The 22,058-nt window shown below is 41.0% G+C and overlaps 1 protein-coding gene across 3 annotated transcripts in view; it reads right to left on the reverse strand.

The window, feature by feature from the left end:
* Window positions 1-21,641, reverse strand: part of arhgef10la (Rho guanine nucleotide exchange factor (GEF) 10-like a) — a 151,351-nt gene extending 129,710 nt beyond the window's left edge. For all 3 annotated transcript variants that reach the window (XM_037770926.1, XM_037770937.1, XM_037770916.1), the window contains exons 1-3: window positions 21,226-21,641; window positions 7,921-8,214; window positions 4,432-4,459 (exon numbers count right to left, since the gene is read on the reverse strand). In XM_037770926.1, the coding sequence (XP_037626854.1) occupies window positions 4,432-4,459; window positions 7,921-8,209 (317 nt within the window). In that variant the 5' untranslated portion in view covers window positions 8,210-8,214; window positions 21,226-21,641. The remainder of the gene's footprint in view (window positions 1-4,431; window positions 4,460-7,920; window positions 8,215-21,225) is intronic.
* Between the last annotated feature and the right edge of the window lie 417 nt (window positions 21,642-22,058).

Raw genomic sequence — 22,058 nt, forward strand, 5'->3', positions numbered from 1 at the left:
GAAGCAAACTGTCTTCTTGATTATATGAAAGATGCTGTCTGTCTGTCACCAGGGTTAGGGTCATTTCATTCATACATCTACTCAGCCACAGCAGTATATTGAAACTACAGTTCAATACATAGTTCCAACTAGAAAAGTTCACTCAGTAGAGTGCAGATCTCTGCTGCCAGGTGTGTCTGCAACAACCACTGCTGTAATGTTTGATTTAATGAATACAAATCACCCCCCGACGCATTTTCACTTGCGTATCTCACGAAACACATACTCTTGTATGTATTGTTTTCACCTCGTGAGACAGTGTGTGTGTTATCATGGCAATATGTGGTCCTGGAGACACCTACTGTATCGGGAACTACCACTGAAGAGGTGTTTATATTTCTGTCTGTGGACAGATTTTATCACAGTGATAGCATCACAGCCATACAAGATGTAGTCACGAAACTCTACAGCTGTGTAGTTGAGATCAAAATGTGCTCAAAGATGGTTGTGGTCCAAGCAAGGGTGCCAGAAGTAGGGGGAAAGGAAGTGGGGAAGGGGCCATTGGCCCCCCAACTCAACACCCCTGGCCCGATTGCAGCTGGTGTGATCCCATCGCAAGATTGTCTGTATTAATCTATGCAGCTGTCTGCAGCGGCTCTGTGCAGCTAAACTACAACCTCCGGGTCTGACAAGTGAAGCCAAAGCTGAAGTGCCTCTAAAGTGCATTCTTTCTGATAGCCAGCAGGCGGCGATTCCTCTGGCTGCAAACAGTCAGAAAGTCAGAATATATAGAAGTCTATGAGAAAATGACCCAACTTCTAATTTGATTTATTACCTCAGTAAACATTGTAAACATGAGTTTATGGTCTCAAACGCTAGTTTCAAGTCTTCTTCAATACAGCATGATGTTCATTTAGTAAATTATGGTCCCATTTAGAGTCAAATAGACCATAAAGCAGGGTAGGCTTTAGGGCGTGGCTACCTTGTGACTTACAGGTCGCTACCACGATGTTGTCCGGTCTGGGAGTTGTCCATGTTTTTGTCTTAGAACAGTAACCCTTTCACAGTGTGTTTTCAGTTCATGAGAGTTAACTGTAACATTTTGGTCCCCTGAAAATGTCTTTTTCAGCATTCCGTTGTACTTTGCTCAACCTATCGTGTCACTTCTGGTTCCAGAAAAACAAGTTATGTTAGCTGCCAAATCACATGCAATGACCATGCGACTCACGCAATTGCCTCTTTCCACACGCTCTCACGCCACACGTCCATTTTCTCACGCAGAGAAAAACACATTTATAACTGATTTATCTGAACCTACAACAAGCTCAGCTGCTGCTGACTAGGTCAAAACTGCAAAAGCGAAAAGAAGAAGAAAGAAAAACAACAAGCTGATCACTATTTATAGCCTAATGTGTGGTGTTGTATTTAACATGTTGCTATGATGCTTCATGTTTCAAATGTCCACTGTGTCTGTCCACAGAATCAGCAGCTGTCAGTACGTTCTCTGCACGGAGCGTTTGTTTTTATCTCTTTACCTCCACAAGTCGATGGTTGCTGCTGCTCTGTGCTCACAAGAGGACACCGCGGGCTCATGAACCCAGCGGTGCGGCCAGAGCGCAGTCAAGTTCACCTTGCCAAGTGCATCGGGAGCGTGCCAAACACACTTTTGGTAATTTCGCAGCCAGGCTCCCTTGGCACGCCTGTGGCGCACTTGGGCACGGGGTGGGATCAGAAAGAACGCATTATTATTATTATTAGAGCTTTATGAGAGCTCTCCCCGTCATGATGCACTGACAGTTTGGGAAACCCGCCTGTTGATGTGCAGAAACAAACTGTGTAGTATACATAATCAAAACAACATGTTTGGTGTGCACAGAAGCACGAAGGAGTTCTGTGGTTATTTTACAAGAGTCTGATGCTGGTTGCACAAAATTTAACCAGCGAATCTGCCGCGCGTAATTGTGGCTTAACAGTGTGCATCATCACTCCAGTTAGAGACTGCAGATGGAACAAACACCTGCTGCCGTCAGATGGCTGTAAAGAGAGCCACCAGTGTAAAGGGAAGACCTTCAGTATAGTACTACTGTCATGACAGACAGAGCTTTATTCTACCACACACACACACACACACACACGACCAAATGCATAATAATAAAGCCTGTGATTACCAGTTGGAATTTAATGTTTCTATATGTTGATGTAGGAGCTCTCTCATCCTAAATCCCACAAGTTTTAGATGTCATTTCACCCAAATCACAAGAAAATGAAATCCTTTTTTGTAAAATTTGCCCATGCAGTTTGTATCAGTTTTATGTACAAAGGTTTTGAGATGCTCTCCGTTTCAAGGCTCTGCACACCCACACAGGTGTTATTCTGGCTGATCAGACCTCTGCTCAGGTTGAAGGTAAGCGGACCTGTGCTGGGAATTATGTGAGGTATAAGAATGATAAAAGTGTAATTTGTCCCACCCTAATTCTCGGAGATGAGGGAGCTGTCACTCATGCAATCATACCCGCCAACACTGTCCTAATCAGCCACAATAATTGAACTCACCTGTGTGGGTGTTCCATAGGTGTGCAAGGCTTTCAACTTGTGCCACCACCCAAATACAATGAAGCTATACTCAAAGCACAAATCTCAAATTTGAAAAACTCAACAGAAACATGTTCCACATGATAAAACCAGAAAAACAGGATCCGCACACTGCATTGGTAGCTCCCAGCAATTTTAATGAAGCAACGTTTCGATCTAACAGAGATCTTCATCAGGTATTGTCAAATCACCAACGCTAAGCAGAACAGGCAATATGTGGACACAGACACATCACCACTCAGGTGCTTGTGATCTGCTTGATAAACCACACGCTGCAGAAAATAGTTCCCATGGACCTTTTTCAAGGCAGATGTTTTCACATGTCACAGCAGGAAAAGCACAGGTGCAATTAATAACATTAATTCTACATTTCATTAAGGTGTCCCAGATGATATTCCCTGGTATTGTAAACCCTAGCTCACAGGAAAGGCTTATAGGGAGACTAAAAGGCCCTGTCTACATGTATACAGATATTCTGAAAAACGGATATTTTCCTCTACGTCTTGGCCTCTCGTCCACACGTACATTTTTTTAAAACTGCTTCTAAGGTGCAGATTTTTAAAAACTCTGGTAACGGACGTGTAAAACGGAGCGTTTGGAAAACCATCACGTCCTATCCTCATTTTGCACATGCCCATTGTTGCTTTGTGTAATGAACATGCGCCAGAAAAGATGGCGGACTACAACATTTTTTATGTTTTGTTAGCGGATTAATTACTACTTTACATATGAAAAATGTTTCAGTCAAAGGAGGCCAAAGCAGGGAACACACTAAACATGTGGAGGCTGAATGGTGATTGATCGCGAGGTTTGGAGCACTCAGAAGAGCTATGGACAAAACCTGAGTGACCTCCCTTTTGTCATGTATGCATGTAAAGAGACAGTTGATACAGCAGAGTGATGACAGTAATGCAGTTCGACCAGGAATCCCAGCCCCCCACCAACAATAACGGTTATCGAACTGACTGTAATGAAGCAGAACGAAAGGGAGAGAGAAGGGTGGTGACAAAATTCATTGACCCTTAACTTGTGATCTAACTTGTGGTGACATGTAAATATTACAGCGAGCGTTTGGAGTCGTTTTCGCATTTGTGTGTGGACGGAAATATTTTGTAAAACGAAGGTTGTGTGGACAGATTTTTTTTTTTAAACGGAGGGGAAAATATCAGTTTTTAATAATATCTGTATACATGAACTTAAATGAACGAAGCCATCAATGTTATTAGTTACACCTTTCTTTTTTTTTCCTGCAATTAAAGGTCCAAATGTTTGCCGTGAAAAAGATCTAGGAGATGTCATTATTCAGTGCTTTGAGCATCACTATTTAATATCTATTTACCTCCACTGTATTGGGGTGGAAGCAGAAATCTCAGAGATGGCTATCTTAAAACTTAGGCAGAGAAAACCAACACTGTATACATGACTACATATCACTAGGGTTACACGGGAAAATATGTTTTCTTTTCATTGGGTGACTGAGTTTTCAAATTAAATCCATCTTGACACTGCATAACAGAGTATAGGCAAGACTGATCATACTATACTGTATGCATCATCATGAATTAGGCAATTCTGTGATTTCCCTGTAGGACTGTATCAGCAACATCGCTTTATACTTGACATTACGACTTGTCACTGTGGGTTTGACATGCCATCTGGCATCGAAATGTTGTACAAATAGATGCGGTGTAACATCACAGTATCTCATACCCACTGTGGCGTGTTTGGATGGAGTGCAAGCATGACATTATCTCCGACATAATGACATAACACTGATGTGGTGTGATGTTGAGTTTACTCTCTCCACCACCCTTTAGTAGTTTCCCCCTCATACTGTAATAGGAATCAAAGGCAACTTACCCGCTGGGTGACTCGTTCACTGGAACATCTGTCAACATGAGGAAAACAGCAACCATGAGACAAACTATTCCAAAGCAAAGGAAGCACGTATTTGAAAAATGACACATGCACGTTTGTCAGAATTTTTAAAACGACAGCTTGAAAGACTGTTGTGTTGTAATTACTCATTCTCTCTTACTTCTTGTATACAGTAGAGCTTCTCAAAACCTAGAAAACTAAAAAGTTCTTGTCAAAAACTAAATCACACTTGCTTTAAGGAGGACATCAAAGTCTGAGATATTCAAGCAGATGGTGTAAGGTAGTCACAACAACAATTTTGCATGGATTTATTGTATTTTCACAGCAAAGGTATTTACAAGGAAAGTGCTGTTAAACAAATGTCACGATCGATTTCCTTTGGATCCCACCATGTAAACACATGTCATCTGGCGAGGGAGGCATCTGAATCTCAGCTTCTCTCAGCCCTCTATTACATAACTGTAACAGACCTCCACTGCACACTATTATCAACGCCCAGAATTCCCCTGCGCATCTCCACAGCCCACTTAACGGATTACCACACACATAGACTTGGTAAAAAAGCTTTTTAATTAGGCGGTAATCACTTCACTTTGTCCATCGGAACTTCTCCAAGACCTAAGTCTCTTTATCAGGGAGTGTAATTACCAGGGCCTGTTTGGCAACGTTAGCCAGGTAGTAAATATATCATACTTATATCTACATATAACTTCCATCCAATTAAGGGGAAATTTAACTCCGCTCTGTCTGCCTGAGGCACTAATTAAATCCTGTTAGGGGAAGATTAACAACACATACAAGCTGAAGTCAATCACACAGCGTGTGGTTAAGGGAAACTGATCAGAATACATTAACTAAAGAAGAAACATAAAATCTGAAGGCCAGTTTATCAAAGACAGATTATCGTACAGTGAATTAGGTAGTGGTTCAGTGATTTGCCCGGCAGGCAGCAGTTTGATGACAGCGCACATGTTGAGAGGATGGAGCGTGTGGGTTTTGGTTACAGCACAGCAACGTCAACCACTATCCGTGTGTCTAAAGTTAAAATGGTTGAAGTTACATTAATTTAAGCCAGATGGTGTCAGACTGTCAAAGTCCACACCCATCAGCAGTGGTGGAAAATAAGTAAATTAACTCATGTCCTGTAATATAATTCAATTTCCCAGTATCCGGTACAACCCAATTTTCCAGATAGGCCAAAGAAAAGTATCTTATAAATGTTATTTATAAGATACGTTCTGGGGGGAATACTCCTGAGCAGTTCAAGACCTATTTTAAAACAAATTCTCAGGTCCATTCATACTCAACCCGTCAATCTCTAGATCTTCATCCTCCTAAATTCCTCACTAGTAGAGGTCAGTTTTCGATAAGATTTAGGGGAACCAAATTATGTTCAAATTATGTTAATACTTTTCACATCTATCAAATAAAGTGTTCATCTGTCAAATGTTTCAAAAGTCGCTTAAAGGGTCATTTAATTGCTGTCTTGTAAATGCTTTTCCCCATGTTGTCCATATATCTGTTTTTATGTTTTTTATTTTTTCCCACTCACAATGTTGTTTGATTACGATTACCCAGAAGTCATTATAGATATTTAAATCAATATCCTCCTCACAAACACTAACCATACACTTCAACGCAACACACACACACACTTGTCTTTTTTATATATTTACTGTATTGTTATTGTTGTTATTATATATATCTTGTCCTAATTGTTTTTTAACACTATAATGTAGTCATATTATTTCTTTATATTAATCTTATCTCTAGGTGGAGGCTTCAGATAAGCCCAGTGGGGTTGTTTGCCTCTTCCTGCACTTTATATTATTCATTTATTTTATTTTGTTATGTTGTATAGTCTTAAAATGTGCAAAATAAATAAACAAATAAACAAATCATCCAATATTTGACAAAATGTTGTTATGTATAATACTATAGCACTTTAGATAAGGCCATACCTTCATAATGAATCGATGGTTAACGTGACGTTGCTATGGATACCAGTGTTGGGCAGTAACTAGTAAGTTACTGTGATTAAGTTAGCCAGCTAACGTTAAGTTACTTGTTTCAGTAATGTTGTGTATAAATCAATAATACACCGCTCGTTGCTTTACAGTTAGCTACTAATATATGTATTTGACATTTTGGGTGGCTTGTTTTGCAGTAAATTAACTTAACACAGTTGCTAGTTTAGGTTTAGTGCAGGAGCTGGATGAAGGCGGCTAACCTACCACAACAATGGATTGTATCTTCTTAGAAAAACAAAGCCCTCTCCAACTTCATTAGCTAATATTTTCTTTGGGCCTTCCCCAAACATATCCCCACCAATATCTTATCTAATATATATCTAATATATCTAAACAGTATTGGTGCAACTCCTTTCACCATTAATTACTGCATAGTGTATGTAGGCTACACACACTACAGTCAATGAACACAGAAGAAGTGACTGACTAATTCTACTGTTTTGTAGGAATTAGTTTACTTTTTAAATAATTTTTAAAAAATATTTAAAGGGACTGTTTGTAAGAATCAGAAACTGCTTGTTTACAGCGACACCTGTGGGCGTTAAGTCAACGAAAGTCAGCGTCAGGCTCACGCTTGCTCGCTCTAAATAGACAGGAACGAGCATCGCTCAAAACAGTGAGGCGACACACGTCAGCTAAAACCACAATATCACTCTATATTTCACCTGCTCGGCAGTAATGTTAGCAGACCAGACGAAGGTCTCTCCATGAATCAATGCTGATCCTAGTGGTGGCTTTTCCTGCTTCAGCCTCCCGACCGCGGTCAGAAGGAACAGGGAAGACACCGGCACCCGGTCGGAGACGATAAAGTAACTTGCTGCGGAGCCCCGTCACTTCACAAGACACGGAAAACCTCTGTTGGTCTGGAGGAGCTGCAGCAGTTATTTCTGCACAAACGTCCACTGTACATTCACTAGATATTCTCAGAGCTGCTAACTCTCCTGCAGTGTGTAGTGTGCGCGCATGAACTTGAGGTGGAGCGAGCTGTGAGTGAAGGCAGGCAGGCAGAGGAGCAGAGTACAGCAGAGACTCCGGCCCTGGAGACCAAAGCTACGGTCTCCCCCGCGTCCTCCGACCGCGGCCAACACTGTTTTGCACGACGGGCTTCACTAGATATAACTTTGCGTTTTTGTTACTTCCGTGTAGTTTGTGTTGGAGTCTTGTCTGAACAGCGCAGCCACACGCGAGCGCGCATGGGACACCGACCCGGATTGATTTATACGTGTAAGAAGTTACAAACAGTCCCTTTAATAATTGGTTATTTTTTTCAATCTAACTTGCTCATCAAAACTTAGGTAAAGGAAGTACATCTTCCACCAAAGTGTATCACTTGTTTATGTTGTTCTGAACAGCTCTATCATCTTCAGGCTACAGGTGAACAACCAAGATCGATTCAGCACCTATTTAAAAAATAACTTCATTATTGCAGGAAATGTGTTACCTTCACTAGAAGCTACGTCCTTGGCCTTGCCCTCCTGTCCAGCAGGAGGCGCCGCTCTGACAGGTTGTTTGCAGTCTGTGCCTGTCTGTGAGACACTGCTTGATGTCTCACTGTCCTCCTTTTTTGACAGCTGGACAGATGTAACAGAGTCAGAGGTGATCCCTTTATTGTCCTCCTGAAGCTTCTCCTCATCCGCACAGTCATCAAAGGAAAACATTTCCCCTTGCTCCTCATCTTCCTCCTCTTCATCCTCCTTTGGCGGTTGCTGTTGCGACATCGCAGTAGACATAATCCCTGAAAAAGAGACACAATTCAGGTGTAAATAGATTGTACCAAAATAAGATGTCCACCATTTGAGCTGAAAGTGACACCTATGATGAAAACAATGATTGATACCACATAATCAAAAAATAATAATAAAATTGAATGACAGGAAGATAATCTTCTATAATATTAGAGACCCTGAATAATGAAGTTAAGATCATGTTTATTCTTTTTTCGAGGATTTGCGAGCTTACAAATCAAAAGCACAGAAAAAAAGATTGCAAAACATAGGTTGTAACCTGTCTGCATCTGATAATAAGCTGCACTAAATATGAACTCAGGAGTTATTGCTATAGCCTTAATGTGCTATTTCCAGAGTATTGGGTGATGTTTTAACTCCCACCCTTCATATAATAGGAATTATTTGGATACAGGCAAAAACAAAGCCAAATGGACTGAAGGATTGGAATGTTCTCTGGTCTTTATAAACAGTGCAAAGCTGCTTAACCACAACACCTTTTAAGATATTCAAAATAATCAGTGTTGTGCTGAATAAGGTTGAACTGAAATGTCCTCTTAAAGTGACAGTAGGCAGAATGTTTTTGGCATCATTGGGCAAAAATGTCTTAATAACCTTTCAGAATATTGTAATTCAAGTGTTCTGAGAGATAACTAGACTTCTGCACCTCCTCATGGCTCTGTTTTCAGGCTTTAAAAAATCTAGCCCGTGACGGGAGACTTTGGCCAATCACAGGTCATTTCAGAGAGAGAGCGTTCCTATTGGCCGTTCAATCAACGGAGGCAGTTGTCAATCACTCATAAACTCCGACCAAACGGTCAAACTAGATAACTGATAAAATATTTCTTGCCCAAAATGTTGTCAGAAACATCTTGTAGTGTGCTGTTTAGCTGTAAAATGAGAAAGTTTGCTCCGGCTGGTGGGCGCTGCTTGGTATTTCCTCAACTGATCTCAACATGGCTGCCAGGATACAAAGTTTCTCATTTTACAGCTAAACAGTACACTTCAAGATGTTTCTGAAAACATTTGAGGTGAGAAAAAGGCATTAAAGTAACAGAATATTCATAGTTTGATCGTTTGATCGGAGTTTGCAAGTGATTGACAGCTGCTCAGAGATAGAAAGGCTCCAGCTTGGCTCTGATTGGTTGTTTTCCTCCGGTCTATGAGAAGCACCAGCCGGAGGACAGAGGCACATGAATTTTTTTTTTTTTCAGATTACCTGTCTCATGCACTACTGTCAGGATATAGTGTCAGTTTTATAAAAAAAATACTTTTTTTAATCATATTTGCTCCAACCTGCCTACCTCAGCTTTAATCCTACAGTGTGTTCACAAATTAGACTGGAATTCTTACACTTGTTTTCTTCAGCAGCAGAGTGTACTTAGTGTTTTTACTTGCAGTGCATAAAAACACCATAAATCAAGCAACTTTTTCAAACAGTTCGGCTAAACATATGAAATAAAATTGAAGTAATGTGCACTTACAACTCCTCCAAATTTCAGGTTCACAGAGAGAGAGAAACATAGTTTAATCTAGCACTATAAACATGACATATGGCCGTTGGAAAGACTGTTAGTTAAATCAAAAGAGTCTGACGAGGCTTAGTGGCAGATTAATTAAGATACCCACACACCCGCTGATGAAAACATGTGCCCTAACGCTGCAGACCTCAATTATCTGAGAGGCTAATTTCATCTCATCTTATCAATGAAAACAGGTATGACAGCAGACAAGACATCTCAGGAGTTAATTAAATGAAAAATCAATATACAGTATTTGCAAACACACGTAATATGTTTTACAGTGATTTTGAACCTGTGGTACTTCCTCAACGAATAGCTGGGCGGCGTGTAAATTGCCACCTGTAATCATGGAAATTAGATTTGCTGTTAGCATATTTTCAAAATAAAATGGAAATACACCATGACACATGTCCTCAAGGTATTAAATTGCTGCACACAGTAATCGTTTCATTATTACACAAAGTGGGGTTTTTCTATGACGTACTGTTCCTGTGCATGTTAGTGTACAACTCCATGAGCCCAGCATCTGCTTTGCATTTTGATCAGCACCGAACTGCCTCCCATGCTGGAACATTCTTGGGCCTGATGGGCAGTTTTTGGGCTCCTTTGGGGAAATGACAGCTTGGAGCGGAGGACGGCTGAAAAATTCATTGTCAGCACTTGTTTTTTTAACCTGGATACAAGGGCTGTCCTGATGTCTGTTAAAGCTCTCTTTGCTTGCTGACTGCTAATTCTGGACATGTTTGTTAGCACTGTGGTTCAGGAATAGCGATGGCTTTGAAACCTGAATTACCACCATGAAGAAGAGTTACCGTGAAAATAAAAGTCATGTGAAGCAAACACTGTGGCTTTCCTTAGAAACCAGTTCTCTGCGTGTTTACGAGTACAATATGGACCCAGCCACCTCCTCTGTACCACAGACACAGTTTTTCCAGGCGGCCCACACATTGGTCAAATCAACAATGACTCTTTTGTGGGGGAAAAAAGTTCTGCTCAGCCTCAGAAAGCATTGTTTCTACATTCGTCACTGCAGTACTGATTAGCTCACAGGTCATTTGGGCCATGGCTGTGCAGTCTATGGTATGGCTCGTATAACTTGAGGAAAACGGGAGGAGCTACTTCTTTGAATGAACGCTTTAGAAGCTATCAGCGTAAGATCTTGTTGAAAGTTACTGCCATGATTGTACTTCCAAAGATGAAAGCCATCCTTTATATAACTGATATTTTCACATTATTACAATCAACAAAACAGCTAGTGCCTCGAATAAAAGAACCAAACGTTTTTCACTTAAAGCTAGGGTTGTTAATGTTCTTCAAACACATTTTTGTTATATTTGTTGAAATTGTCTTGACATCTTGACAGCAATCAAGTTTTATGACAAAAAAAAATGAAAAAAATCTGACTGGCTGTCGCAGGACTGTAATAAGCCCGTCCAATCATTTAAATGTGTGAAATGTAAATCATAAAAATTACACACATTGTATTATATACAGCACAGCACACAGTGAAATTTAGTCTCGGCATTTAACCCATCCTAGGATTAGGAAGGGCAGCTACTATACAGCACCCAGGGAGCAGTTTGGGGTTCCAGTGCCTTGCTCAAGGTCAGCTACCAGTTCACAGTCCATACTTGGTCCGTGCGAGGACTTGAACCGGTGACCCTCCGGTTCCCAAGCCAAGTCCCCACAGACTGAGCTACTGCCAACCCAATGATTGGATGGACTACCTGTTGACTACCTACCTACCCAACACATTGTCACTCCCAATTCGTCAAATACCGCTGCTTGGTCAGTGCCCCTCGGCATTGGAGACCAACGCACAGGGTACCCTTCTTGCGTTACTGTTGGACGTGTCAAGGACGGCGTGTCAATATATGTCCATTACATGCATAGTGTCCTTTGAAAATAAACTTCTGTTTTCACAGAAAGTTAGACAACACGACCACTTAGTTAAGGCTAGCGACTCACGGGACTAACAATACTAACAAGTCACATGACTAACAACTGACGTGACAAAATACTGTAAGTCAACACTGGTCATGACCTGTGTTGACTTATTTTGTCCAATTTGACCCATCCACCACCCCTCCTGCCCGCCCTAAGCGGAGTCCCTTGCTCTGACCATCGAATAACGCCGCGGGTGGGTTTACATTGGAGTTTGTTGAATGCCCTGTGCGTCGTGTACAGTCGGTAAGGGGCGCCTTCGTGCATCGTTATCCAATGCCAAGGGGCACTTACAAAACGGCGGTACATGATGAGTTGGGAGTGAGGACGGATTGACCTACCTACCTGCCTGCTTGCGCTCTGCCCTTGCACTCTTTGCGCATCATAGTTTTTATGTTGATTATTTTTTTTAAATCTAGCGTATTCGTACTAGTTTCTCAACATTACCGACCCTAGCTTTAAAATAACCCTTCTCAGAATCAACATGACAGGTACTCTGAGCAACTCTCTTTGAGGGAAGGCATTTGGACAAGCCATCAAACACACTGCAGCTTAGAAAAATAAAGAGCCCCGGGAGTGGAGCTGCGTGAAAGCTATTCTTGAGGGGAAAATAAGATACATCACAGAATAGAGATGAAACCAACTCCTACACACCCTGTCCCTGACCTACATAGAGCTCTGAAAACTCTCCCGCTGTGCACCAAATGTGCTAATGAGCGGAGAGATGTTGTAAATGAATAGAGGAAAGTGAGGTGCGTACACTTTCATGGGTGACCCGTGGGTACACAAGGTCACACGTTTGCAGCTCACATTCTGATTGCAAACCTCAAACATTATATTGTGTGTTGTTTTAGATGTAGTTCTTGGATTTGCATATCTCATCATTCACAAAGCAGTAAGGATATGCAATCTGCTTTAAAACATGAAATGAAATGACAGGGTTTCAAAACAAAAGGAAAACAAAGAGTTTCCTAACCCAGTAATTCTCCAAGTGGGGTCCCCCAGGGGTCCGTGGCACTCTGCCAGGGGGTCCGTGAAAGGTTTTCACATGCATTCATTAAAATCATCATGACACATTGTTATTTCAAAAGGCTTTATATTTCAATTCTTAAATCTACAGGGGAGGGTGGTGGATGGGTCAAACAAACACAGGACTTTCACCCAGGAGACCGCTGTTCGTGAAACCAAAAGTGAACTTTGACTTTACGCTTTGTACGTAACGTTTTACGTGATGTTGTTTTACATGACGTTTTACGCAACGTTGTTTCACGCAATGTTGTTTCACGCAACTCTGTTTTACAAATTTTGTTTTACGCAACTTTATTTTGTTTTACGTAACGTTGTTACACTTGTTACACAAATTTATGAAGAAGGTTCGCCAAGGGTGTTTATTGTGTATTTACAGTAATTGTGGTTCTTACGTTATCTTGGTATGTTATTATTTCGACAAAAACCATGATATTTTTTCTAACCTTTACTCAACGTTGTTTTAAGTGATGTTGTTTTACGTGACGTTGTTTTGCGCGACATTGTTTTACGTGACGTTGTTCTAAACAACTTTGTTTTACGTAACTGTTTTTGTTTTACGTAACGTTGTTACACTTGTTACATAAAGTTATGAAGAAAGTTCGCCATGGGCATTTGTATTTTACTTGTTATTATTTCAACAATAAACATGATATTTTTTCTAACCTTAACCAGGTACTTTTGTTGCCTAAACATTACCAATCATTTCACAACGTTGACCACGTGTGATTGTGTGTTTCTGCAAGAGTGATATGAGGCTGATAAGAAACATATTTATGAAACATTTTCATTCAACGTATCCCCTGGTTTGTAGAAACGTACAATGCCTACATTTTTTCTGATGACTGGGTTGGTATAATAGTTCATAGATTATGTTCTAATCTGTCAAATTTATAACTCTCTGCAAATATGTTTAATACATGTCTAATACCTTTCTAATACATTTATCTTATGTCTTTTACATAACTAAGACTATAGAAGTGTAAAAAACTCAAATTATTCAGGGTCATACATGAGGGGATCCCCGGTATCCTGGGTCCTTGGCTAAAAGGAGATTGAGAACCTCTGCCCTAGCCAGTAACTGTGATCAAAGCTTTCAGTCAGGATGTTGCAGATGTGCATATTTAGTTCTAGACACTCATTTACAGAGTCCTATGTTTGACCAGACAAACATCACAGCCATTGGTCAGTGGCAGTCGGGTACATCAATAGACAATGGCAGCGAGCAGCAGCTGGTGATGACTGAATAAACAGCATTGGGAAATCTAACAGAAAGTCACTGAGAGCACCGCTACTTAAGGCTTTTCCTTAACAGAAAGTGGCACACAAACACTCATCAGACAATGAGAGACCAGCGGACCATTGACAACAACAAACAGTGCCAGGCGGAGACGCTTCTGCCTCTGGCGCTGCTTCGTTCTGCACCTTCCCCGAGGACTTGCTATCGAGAGATACGAATGTGACTTGGCCAATTTAGGAACCGCAAACAGCTCCTTGAGAACAGACGGAATATATCTTTCTCTGGCTGTCAGAAGCCATAACAATCTGAGTGGGAGGCAGTACACAAGACATCTGTGGATTTCACGGATGCGCTTAAACATCACGTTGCCCTTCCAAAGATTTTTAGAACACAGAAGAAGCTATTGCATTATATATTATGAAGGTTATGAATATTTAAAACTTCACTTTAAACGAATTTCTGAAGACTGTGTGCCAAAGGCCATGTGGAATATCATGTCAGTCACTCTGTAAACACAGCATGATTAGAAGTGCATATTTGAGATATACTCTCGCCCAGGTTTGCCGTCATGTTGCCACTGGTGAGACATTCAGGGACATGTTATTCATTCAGGAGCCTGTGTGGCCTTCATGTGCCCTCTGCTGCACAGAGCAGCTCCAGTAATGTCAGTCCACAACAGCAGTGATGTGCTGATGGTGTCACATTAGTCAAGGACACAGTGCGAGCAATCTCCACCACCTCCCATCTGGCATTTGTGCTCACAGCACGATACAGTATGATACTGGACTCATGTGTGCTGTAATGAACAAACACTGAACAGAGATAAGAATGTCCTGAATGTGTTAACCTAACAATGCTTTACTTGATCAGGAACAATAAATATATTCCCAGGTTATACGGTACAAACTCATTTCTTTGGATAATTCTGGCACACTATTTTTCAGCATATGACAAGATAAAGATAACTAATAAATCCTGTAACACAAAGCAACTGCCGTATCTGCACAGGCTTGACTGGGCTGCTGATCAATGCCAGCGACTCAACAATTACCTTTCTGTGTCAGTTATCTATTTTTCTCTTGCAGAGAATCTTTGTGGAGGCTCTTCAATATTAGATAAGTTATAATGATCAAAGCGTTCAGATTCTAACATTTAAAAATATAAACTTTGGTCTCCAACTGGAGGACAAGAAAACAGAGTTTGGGAATAAGAATTTAATTATTTTGGCAAAATATTTAATACACAAATCTAATTTCTTAAAAACTATTCCTGTATTTGCTGCATATCTAAACGAGATAATAGTATACAAAAAAATATGTAAAATGTTATAAAATTCAAAAAGCCCTTTGTCCTTATTAATACATTAATTCCTGATTGACCACTTGTGGTATTTTTTTTATTTCATTATTTATTTATTTTTTTAAATTCTATTATTTATTTTTGTCTCTTTTTTATTTCATTATTTATTTATTTTGTCTTGAATAATGACTTTTTTAAATTTATTTTTGTCTTGAATAATGAAATTTTGTTTCATTATTTTTGTCTCGAAATTTCTTTTGTCGTTTGTTATCGCTTGCTCAGTTGCTTTGTTATTGTGAACTTTATTCTCTTGAATATGACATGTGCCTTTTTGATTGTGCAATAAAGAAAGATAAAACTTTCTGTGTCACTGTTTCTGGATTTCAAATACCCAGCTCACTCAGTCTCTTCCCTTCTCCCTCCTACTTGTATTTTCAACATTATTGTGGAAAACCGTTATTATTATACAGTATTTTACTATTTATTAGGGTACCTCATCTAGCTTAAGAATCCATTACTGGCTGAAAGTTGTGACAGAAACTGATATATGGGAGGATAAGTTTACAGTTTTTCCCATTCGCTTTGGCTCAATTCTCGAATGAGAATAATTTTTTTTAAAACATTATTACTGCTCAAATCTCTGAACAATTAGTTTGTTGTTCACAAATGATTTGAATTTCTCATTCTTTCGAGACAATTGCATGTGTTTTGGTACGTGTGTGCATATCTTGCTGATCAAAACTGATGAGTTGATTTTCAGTGAGATTGTCATCCGCTTCACAACTTCTAAATGCTCTTTCATCGTTTGAGCCATCACATACAAAATTATCCATTCAATTATCAAAATCTTTCAGACATACATGTATATTCCATAAATATCTATTACATGCTGTTACATTTACTGTATATACACAAATGTGCATGTCTTGCTTATGTGTATACAGTATTGTAGTCTATAGTATTGACTTTTCCCAGTAAACTTTTACCTACTGCTGAAATGGGAATTGAAACAGCTCAGTGCGATACACAACAGCATTCAGGTACAAAACGGACATTCTTGTATCGTACAGTAAGCAGTCAGTGTCAACAAAAAAAACACCAAGCAGAGACTTACATATACAGTTATACAGTAAGTGCTGCACTCCCTTCTGACAGCCAGTAGAAATGAATGAAAGTCATGAGTTACTTAAAGGTGTCTTGTTAGTCATCTCTTCCAATGCTAGAAAAGTGCAGCCACCAAATGTCATGTTCTGGCTGTGCCAGTCTTTGTTATTAGTTATGTTTATGTGATTTTGGTTTGTGTTTTGGTTTCTTTTATATTCTCATTCCTGTTTCCTGTTTTATTTTGTAATTCACTCCTCCTGTGTCTTGTCTGGTTTTACTTCCCACCTTTGTTTGTTTTCCCGCCTTTTGTTGATTGTCTCTCCAGCCCCGTCTACCTTGTCCTCCGTGTTACTTGTTACCTCCTGCCCTGATCCTGGTGTTCCTCGTGTTTCCCTGGTTTGTGATTTTTGGTTTTGTCCTCTGTTTGGTTTTTGTTGTTTGTTTCCATTTGTTCTTTTGTACTTTGTTCCCCTCCCTGCATTTTTGTTTTTTCTTAATGCCTGGTGTTTTTTCTGTTGTTCGGATTATTTCAGCTTGATTTATTAAAGCTTGCTTTTATTTAAAAACTACCTGTCCTGTCTGTAACTCTGCGTTTGGGTTCAATGTTAAATGTAAACTCCCCACACGACACCAAACCCATCTCTTATATCTCAGATAGATATGTCTGTCCTATGCACATGTTACACGTTAAAGTGGTATTCCAGAAATTTAGAATTGCACTACCATCAAGTGTTTGGGGACTCACAAGAGAAAGACTGAGAAAAGGAAAGGTAAAAAAAAAAAACGGAGGCCGAGACATATAGAGTTTTAGTTCCTAGTGTGGGTCAAGTTTCATAAGTAATGGATGCTATACACTTCCCCTAATGAAGAGGTTTTCAAACAGTGAGAGTGGCACTGAGGGAGTGACATGAAGCAAAGAAATGTGAAAGTTGCATGCTGTCGTTCTAAAAAGATCAGGGAGTTAGTTATCGTAGTTTGGCATGCTGTTTTGGCCCACTTATCAACACGGTCAACAGGTGGAGTGGCAGGTACTTTAAAGGAACAGTGTGTAGCATTTAGGGGGAGCTTTCTTCAGTAGTCCAGAACGGACAAACAAAACTCTGGCTCTAGATAGGGCCATTTCCGATTTTTCATTTTCACGTTGGCCATCGTAGTTCTCCTACACATTTGGCACCGTGAGAAGTTTCGGTTGATGCTGCCAAATCCTACACACTGCACCTTTGAAATACTTCAGCCCCACTGATTGCCGCAATTAGCGTCAAAAATCTTACTACTTCTCGGAGTCATAACTCAGTCAACATCCATGGTTATATGACAAATAGGAACTGCTAATGCGACGTACTTTTAATGGTGCCAATTTGCCAAAATGTAAACACATATAGGCTAAGGTCATTGGAAGATATAAAGGGCTGGATAGAAACCAGAGGATCTGTAACCTTTGTAATGACAATCGCTCAGGACACAAGTATCCTATTTTGTTTGCATGTAAAAATGTAAGCATAATGAATTGTTATTACAATCAGATACGGGAAAGGTTATTTGTAAACTAGATGCCTTTTTGAAAAATGTCCATCCTTTGTTTAAGTAACATGTGTTGTACTTTGGCCATGCCGTGTGGCATCGTTTTGTTATTATTGTATGTTCTGTTTGTACTCCATACCGTGTGATCATGGTCCTGAGCCACATAAATAAATTAAATGAAATTAAATGAAAAAAGATCAAGTAGTAGACCACAGTATGACATAGATGACGGGGGATGTTCGGGGTCGCAGTTGTCTCAATTTTGTCTGTGAGGGGACCCGTAATGTCAGACTTTGAAAACCCTGCCCTGATGCAACAAATAGTTAAACACTGGCTGGTACATGTCCACGCCTTTCAGACTCCACTTCCAGGTTTCAACCCCAAGCCGACATGTCATCATGGTTATTTTGAGAGAATCTCTGACTTGACACAGAGTCTCCAGAGCCACAAAAGAACTGTAACAAAACTGCACAGGCGTAGTTATCCCCAAGACACATGAAGTCACCTTTATGAGTAAAATCTGTGTAACACCTTTCATATAGTACACAGATGATGCTTTTCTCCTGCTAATTGTTTCTTTATAAAGAGGGTAAAGCTGACCCACAGACCAATTTATTAACATCCTGTCTTTTTAATAAACAGCCTCACTTTTAAAGTCCAGTGTTTCACTATATGGTCATAGCTTCAAGATTTCACCACCACTAAGAAAGTCACTTTTGAAGTACGAGGCCTTTTGATTTCAGTTTGTGGGATGATCCTTGCTACTTGTGCATATTAGAAATAGTAAAGACTAAGATCAAAGTGTCCAAATTTAAAAGCTGAATCTATTTTCTTTTCAAAGTCAAAAGCTCCAGGATGAAGTTTCCTTTGAGTGCTGAGACTAGTTTCCTCCTCTCAAAATCCGCCTGATCTCACTCTTGAACAACAGTATCACTAAAAGTACAACAAGTGAGACACAACACAGAGGACAGAACAATAGTTATTTGAACTACACTTACTTTGATCTGAAAACTTCGGATGTAAACTGTCTCTGACAATTCAGTGTTGGGCAGGTGCAGTGACCAAACTCACGTATTCCCACAGTCAGCTGTTGCCTTTGGCATCAGTCCTTGTGTTTGTCTGATGTTAGCTATTGTACAGCCTCAGGTAGCGAGGCCTGCTGTCACTTTCATCAGTGCAAAAGAGCGGGTGGCTGCTCTTTGATGTGCCAGTCAAACCAGATATCATCTATGAAAATATACTCCTGAATGAAAATGTTCGTTCATTATCATACAATGCTTTCACTATTGGCCAACTACCTACAACTCAATGTAAGCAAACGCTGAAGAGATTAGGTGATGATTATTCTTTAAACCAGTGTAGTTTAGTTGCTTTGGCCCTGTAATAAAAAAGTCATGTTTGGGTGACGTCATAGAAATAGAATAGGAGTAGAACGGACATTGAACTGTTTTCGGTGGTAGTTTGACTAGTACAAAAGAAAATGACGTTTGTTGTTAGTTGTTATGGTGACGAGAGAACACATGTCAGTGGGACTGTAAAGTGTGGTTGCAGCTCACCAGGAAGTGAAGGGACGCAGCTCCAGAGACGGATGGTTGACTTGTTGGCTAAGTAGCATGTCCTTTTTTTTTTCTTTCCTAATACCGATTCTGATACCTGAACTTGCGGTATCGGCCGATACCAACAACCGATCCGATACCAGCCTGATAAAAATAATATATAGTGTTTATTATTATTATTTAACAGCTGTTTACTACTGACCATGTATGGATAGTGGACAGTAGTTGCCAGTGACAGCCATGATACATCCAGGGCAACAAACAGCACAGTGAAGGCTACTGTTTTGGAGCGGCGAATTGATTTCCAATTAAACAAGCTGATTTTTTTCTGGGTTATTAAATTATGGTATCGAATCGGTGCATAGACTGGCTTACTCGCCGATACCCAATCCCGAATTTTGGGCTACTGGTTTCGGAACAAATCTAAAAGTTTTCCTTTTGCGATAGCAATGTGCTTTCCTACGCTGTGACAAGAGTGTGTCGATGAAGAATTAAGTTGTTAAATTGAACTCATTTACTCTGGATCTCTATGCTTCGTAGCGTTAGTAGGCTACTACTCCACTGCTCGTTTGAGTCATTACTGCAAAACATCACCTCAGTGAGTCCGCTACTTGCTGTAAGTTAGTTTAATTCATACGGAAGTTACCCTGCTACAACGATTGCAACGACAACAGTAAAAATGCCCGCCGCTCTGACCATCCTGCCACGTTTCTATGGTTTACGTGATGTGAGTTTGACAGCAACATACTGTAGATAAGCCTCAACTTACAAACATCCCTGAATTCCTCCTATTAGTGAATTATCTGTCATTCCCAAAGGGGTGTAGTCAGTAACACAGAACACCTTTTAAACATTTGGCAGGCGTGTCACCGCTATCAAATGACTGATTGTGTACTTGAGCACCAAGGCCTTGCGTGAGGGACTCTGTGAGTGCAACATTTCATGGGTGAATGTGTGGCAAAAGGGAAAGGGTTCCCCATTGATAGTGAAGTCTTTGTGGTAGCTTCGGGCCATGCATGCATGGATTGTTAATGTCTGTTGGAAGAGCTGGACTGTGACCAAGGAGACAAAAATCTGATACAGTGAGTCCATGGAGTTTCTTGGACATCCGGCAAGTGAGGCAGAAACAGTGGCCGAGCTTAAAATGCAAATGACTTGGTCAGAGAAGGTCCCCCCTCACCCCTCTCCTCCTCCCTGTCTCCCCCCTCTCTATTCTGTATAGAGGCAGCATGAAATCCATCCTGGGAGGGGCTATTGTACTCCGGGAAGCAACCGTCAAACTGGAATGGTTAAGGCCAGGCCCGGGCCAGGGAATCTCTTTTTATAGCCCGAAGCTGTGGGAGGGCTGTGGCAGGGCTGTGCAGTGGTGCTGCAAAAACCAGAGGTGTGGGTCTGGGATGAGCCGAACAATCTCTCGCTCATCCTTTCCTGGTGTGTCTGTCTCAGGATCTGCTGCAACCATAACAAGGCCTCACGCTCTGTAGCCCCGCCGGCTCTCTGAGGCAGGCTCAGGTTTAATCGTCCATGATGGTGTGTACTCTGCCAAAGGGCCACACGGGTACCTGCCATTCCCATCCTCTCCTCCTCCTCCACGTTCCGCCTCGTCCTCTCTCAGCTGCTCCTGTAAGCTGTCGGACTGAGACACAAACCGGCACACAACCACCCACCCCCCCAACTCCACTCCATCAATGGCCCCCCTTTGGACAAAGCTGCTGCAGCCTCTGCAACATGCTAACCATGCTGAGGGTGAGAAAGAGGAGAGACAGAATGAAGTGTTTAGAGGACAGCAAATATATATACGCCTCTCACCTCCTTGTCTGCAGTAGTATGTCCTCCCGAGAAGCTTCAGGCACTCCCTGGTGACACTTTAATCCTGGTAACCTCCCATACACTCTCAGTTTTTACCACACCGTCAGGTCCAGTGCAGTCATCTTTATGGTCTCCTGCGAGGGCTGCAAGTGGCTGAAATCAGATAGGAATTCTCCTGTGCTGTTTACTTTCCCACAACTTCTCCCGGCACCGTGTGCACTAGCAGCTCTAGATGAGGTAACCCTCTTTGCTCCCTCCTCCTCTCTCTCTCTCGCCTCTCTGGTTGTGTTCCTCCCTCTATCTCCCCTCTCTATCCCTCTCTTTTTTAGATGGGTCCTTTCCCCCCACTCAGCCCCTCCAGTCTCATTCTGTCCTTTCTTTGGTTTTCTCCCTCCTCCCACTCTCCAGACCCCTGCTGCTGCTGCTGCTGCCCCAGACAGCAGCACAAAGCACGGTGAGGGCTCTCAAACACAGCCGGCCAATAGCAGAGCGGCAAAGTCAAGCATGCGGCCAATGAGAAGCCTAGGGGGGCGTATTTGTACCAATCAGGGGGAGTTATGCAGAACAAGTGGGCAGGACGAAAGGAATTAGGGGCAGGATTGTCTCAGAGCACTTCCGTGTTGGATTGAAGTTGATTGTTCACACTGTTCTGGAGTCAGCTGAATGAATTTCTTAGTAGTGGCTGAGATTTAAAAAGGAGAACTGATTTCTGGTTGTGGAGAAATGGAGATTTGAAGGGAGCAATACATGTGATGCATTTGATTCAACTTACAAAGGCACAATGTTACTTTGCTCATGCAAAATAAACACAAACGACAAGTATTTTGTATCAA

Source organism: Sebastes umbrosus, chromosome 1 (genome assembly GCF_015220745.1).
Source record: "Sebastes umbrosus isolate fSebUmb1 chromosome 1, fSebUmb1.pri, whole genome shotgun sequence".
Taxonomy (NCBI): domain Eukaryota; kingdom Metazoa; phylum Chordata; class Actinopteri; order Perciformes; family Sebastidae; genus Sebastes; species Sebastes umbrosus.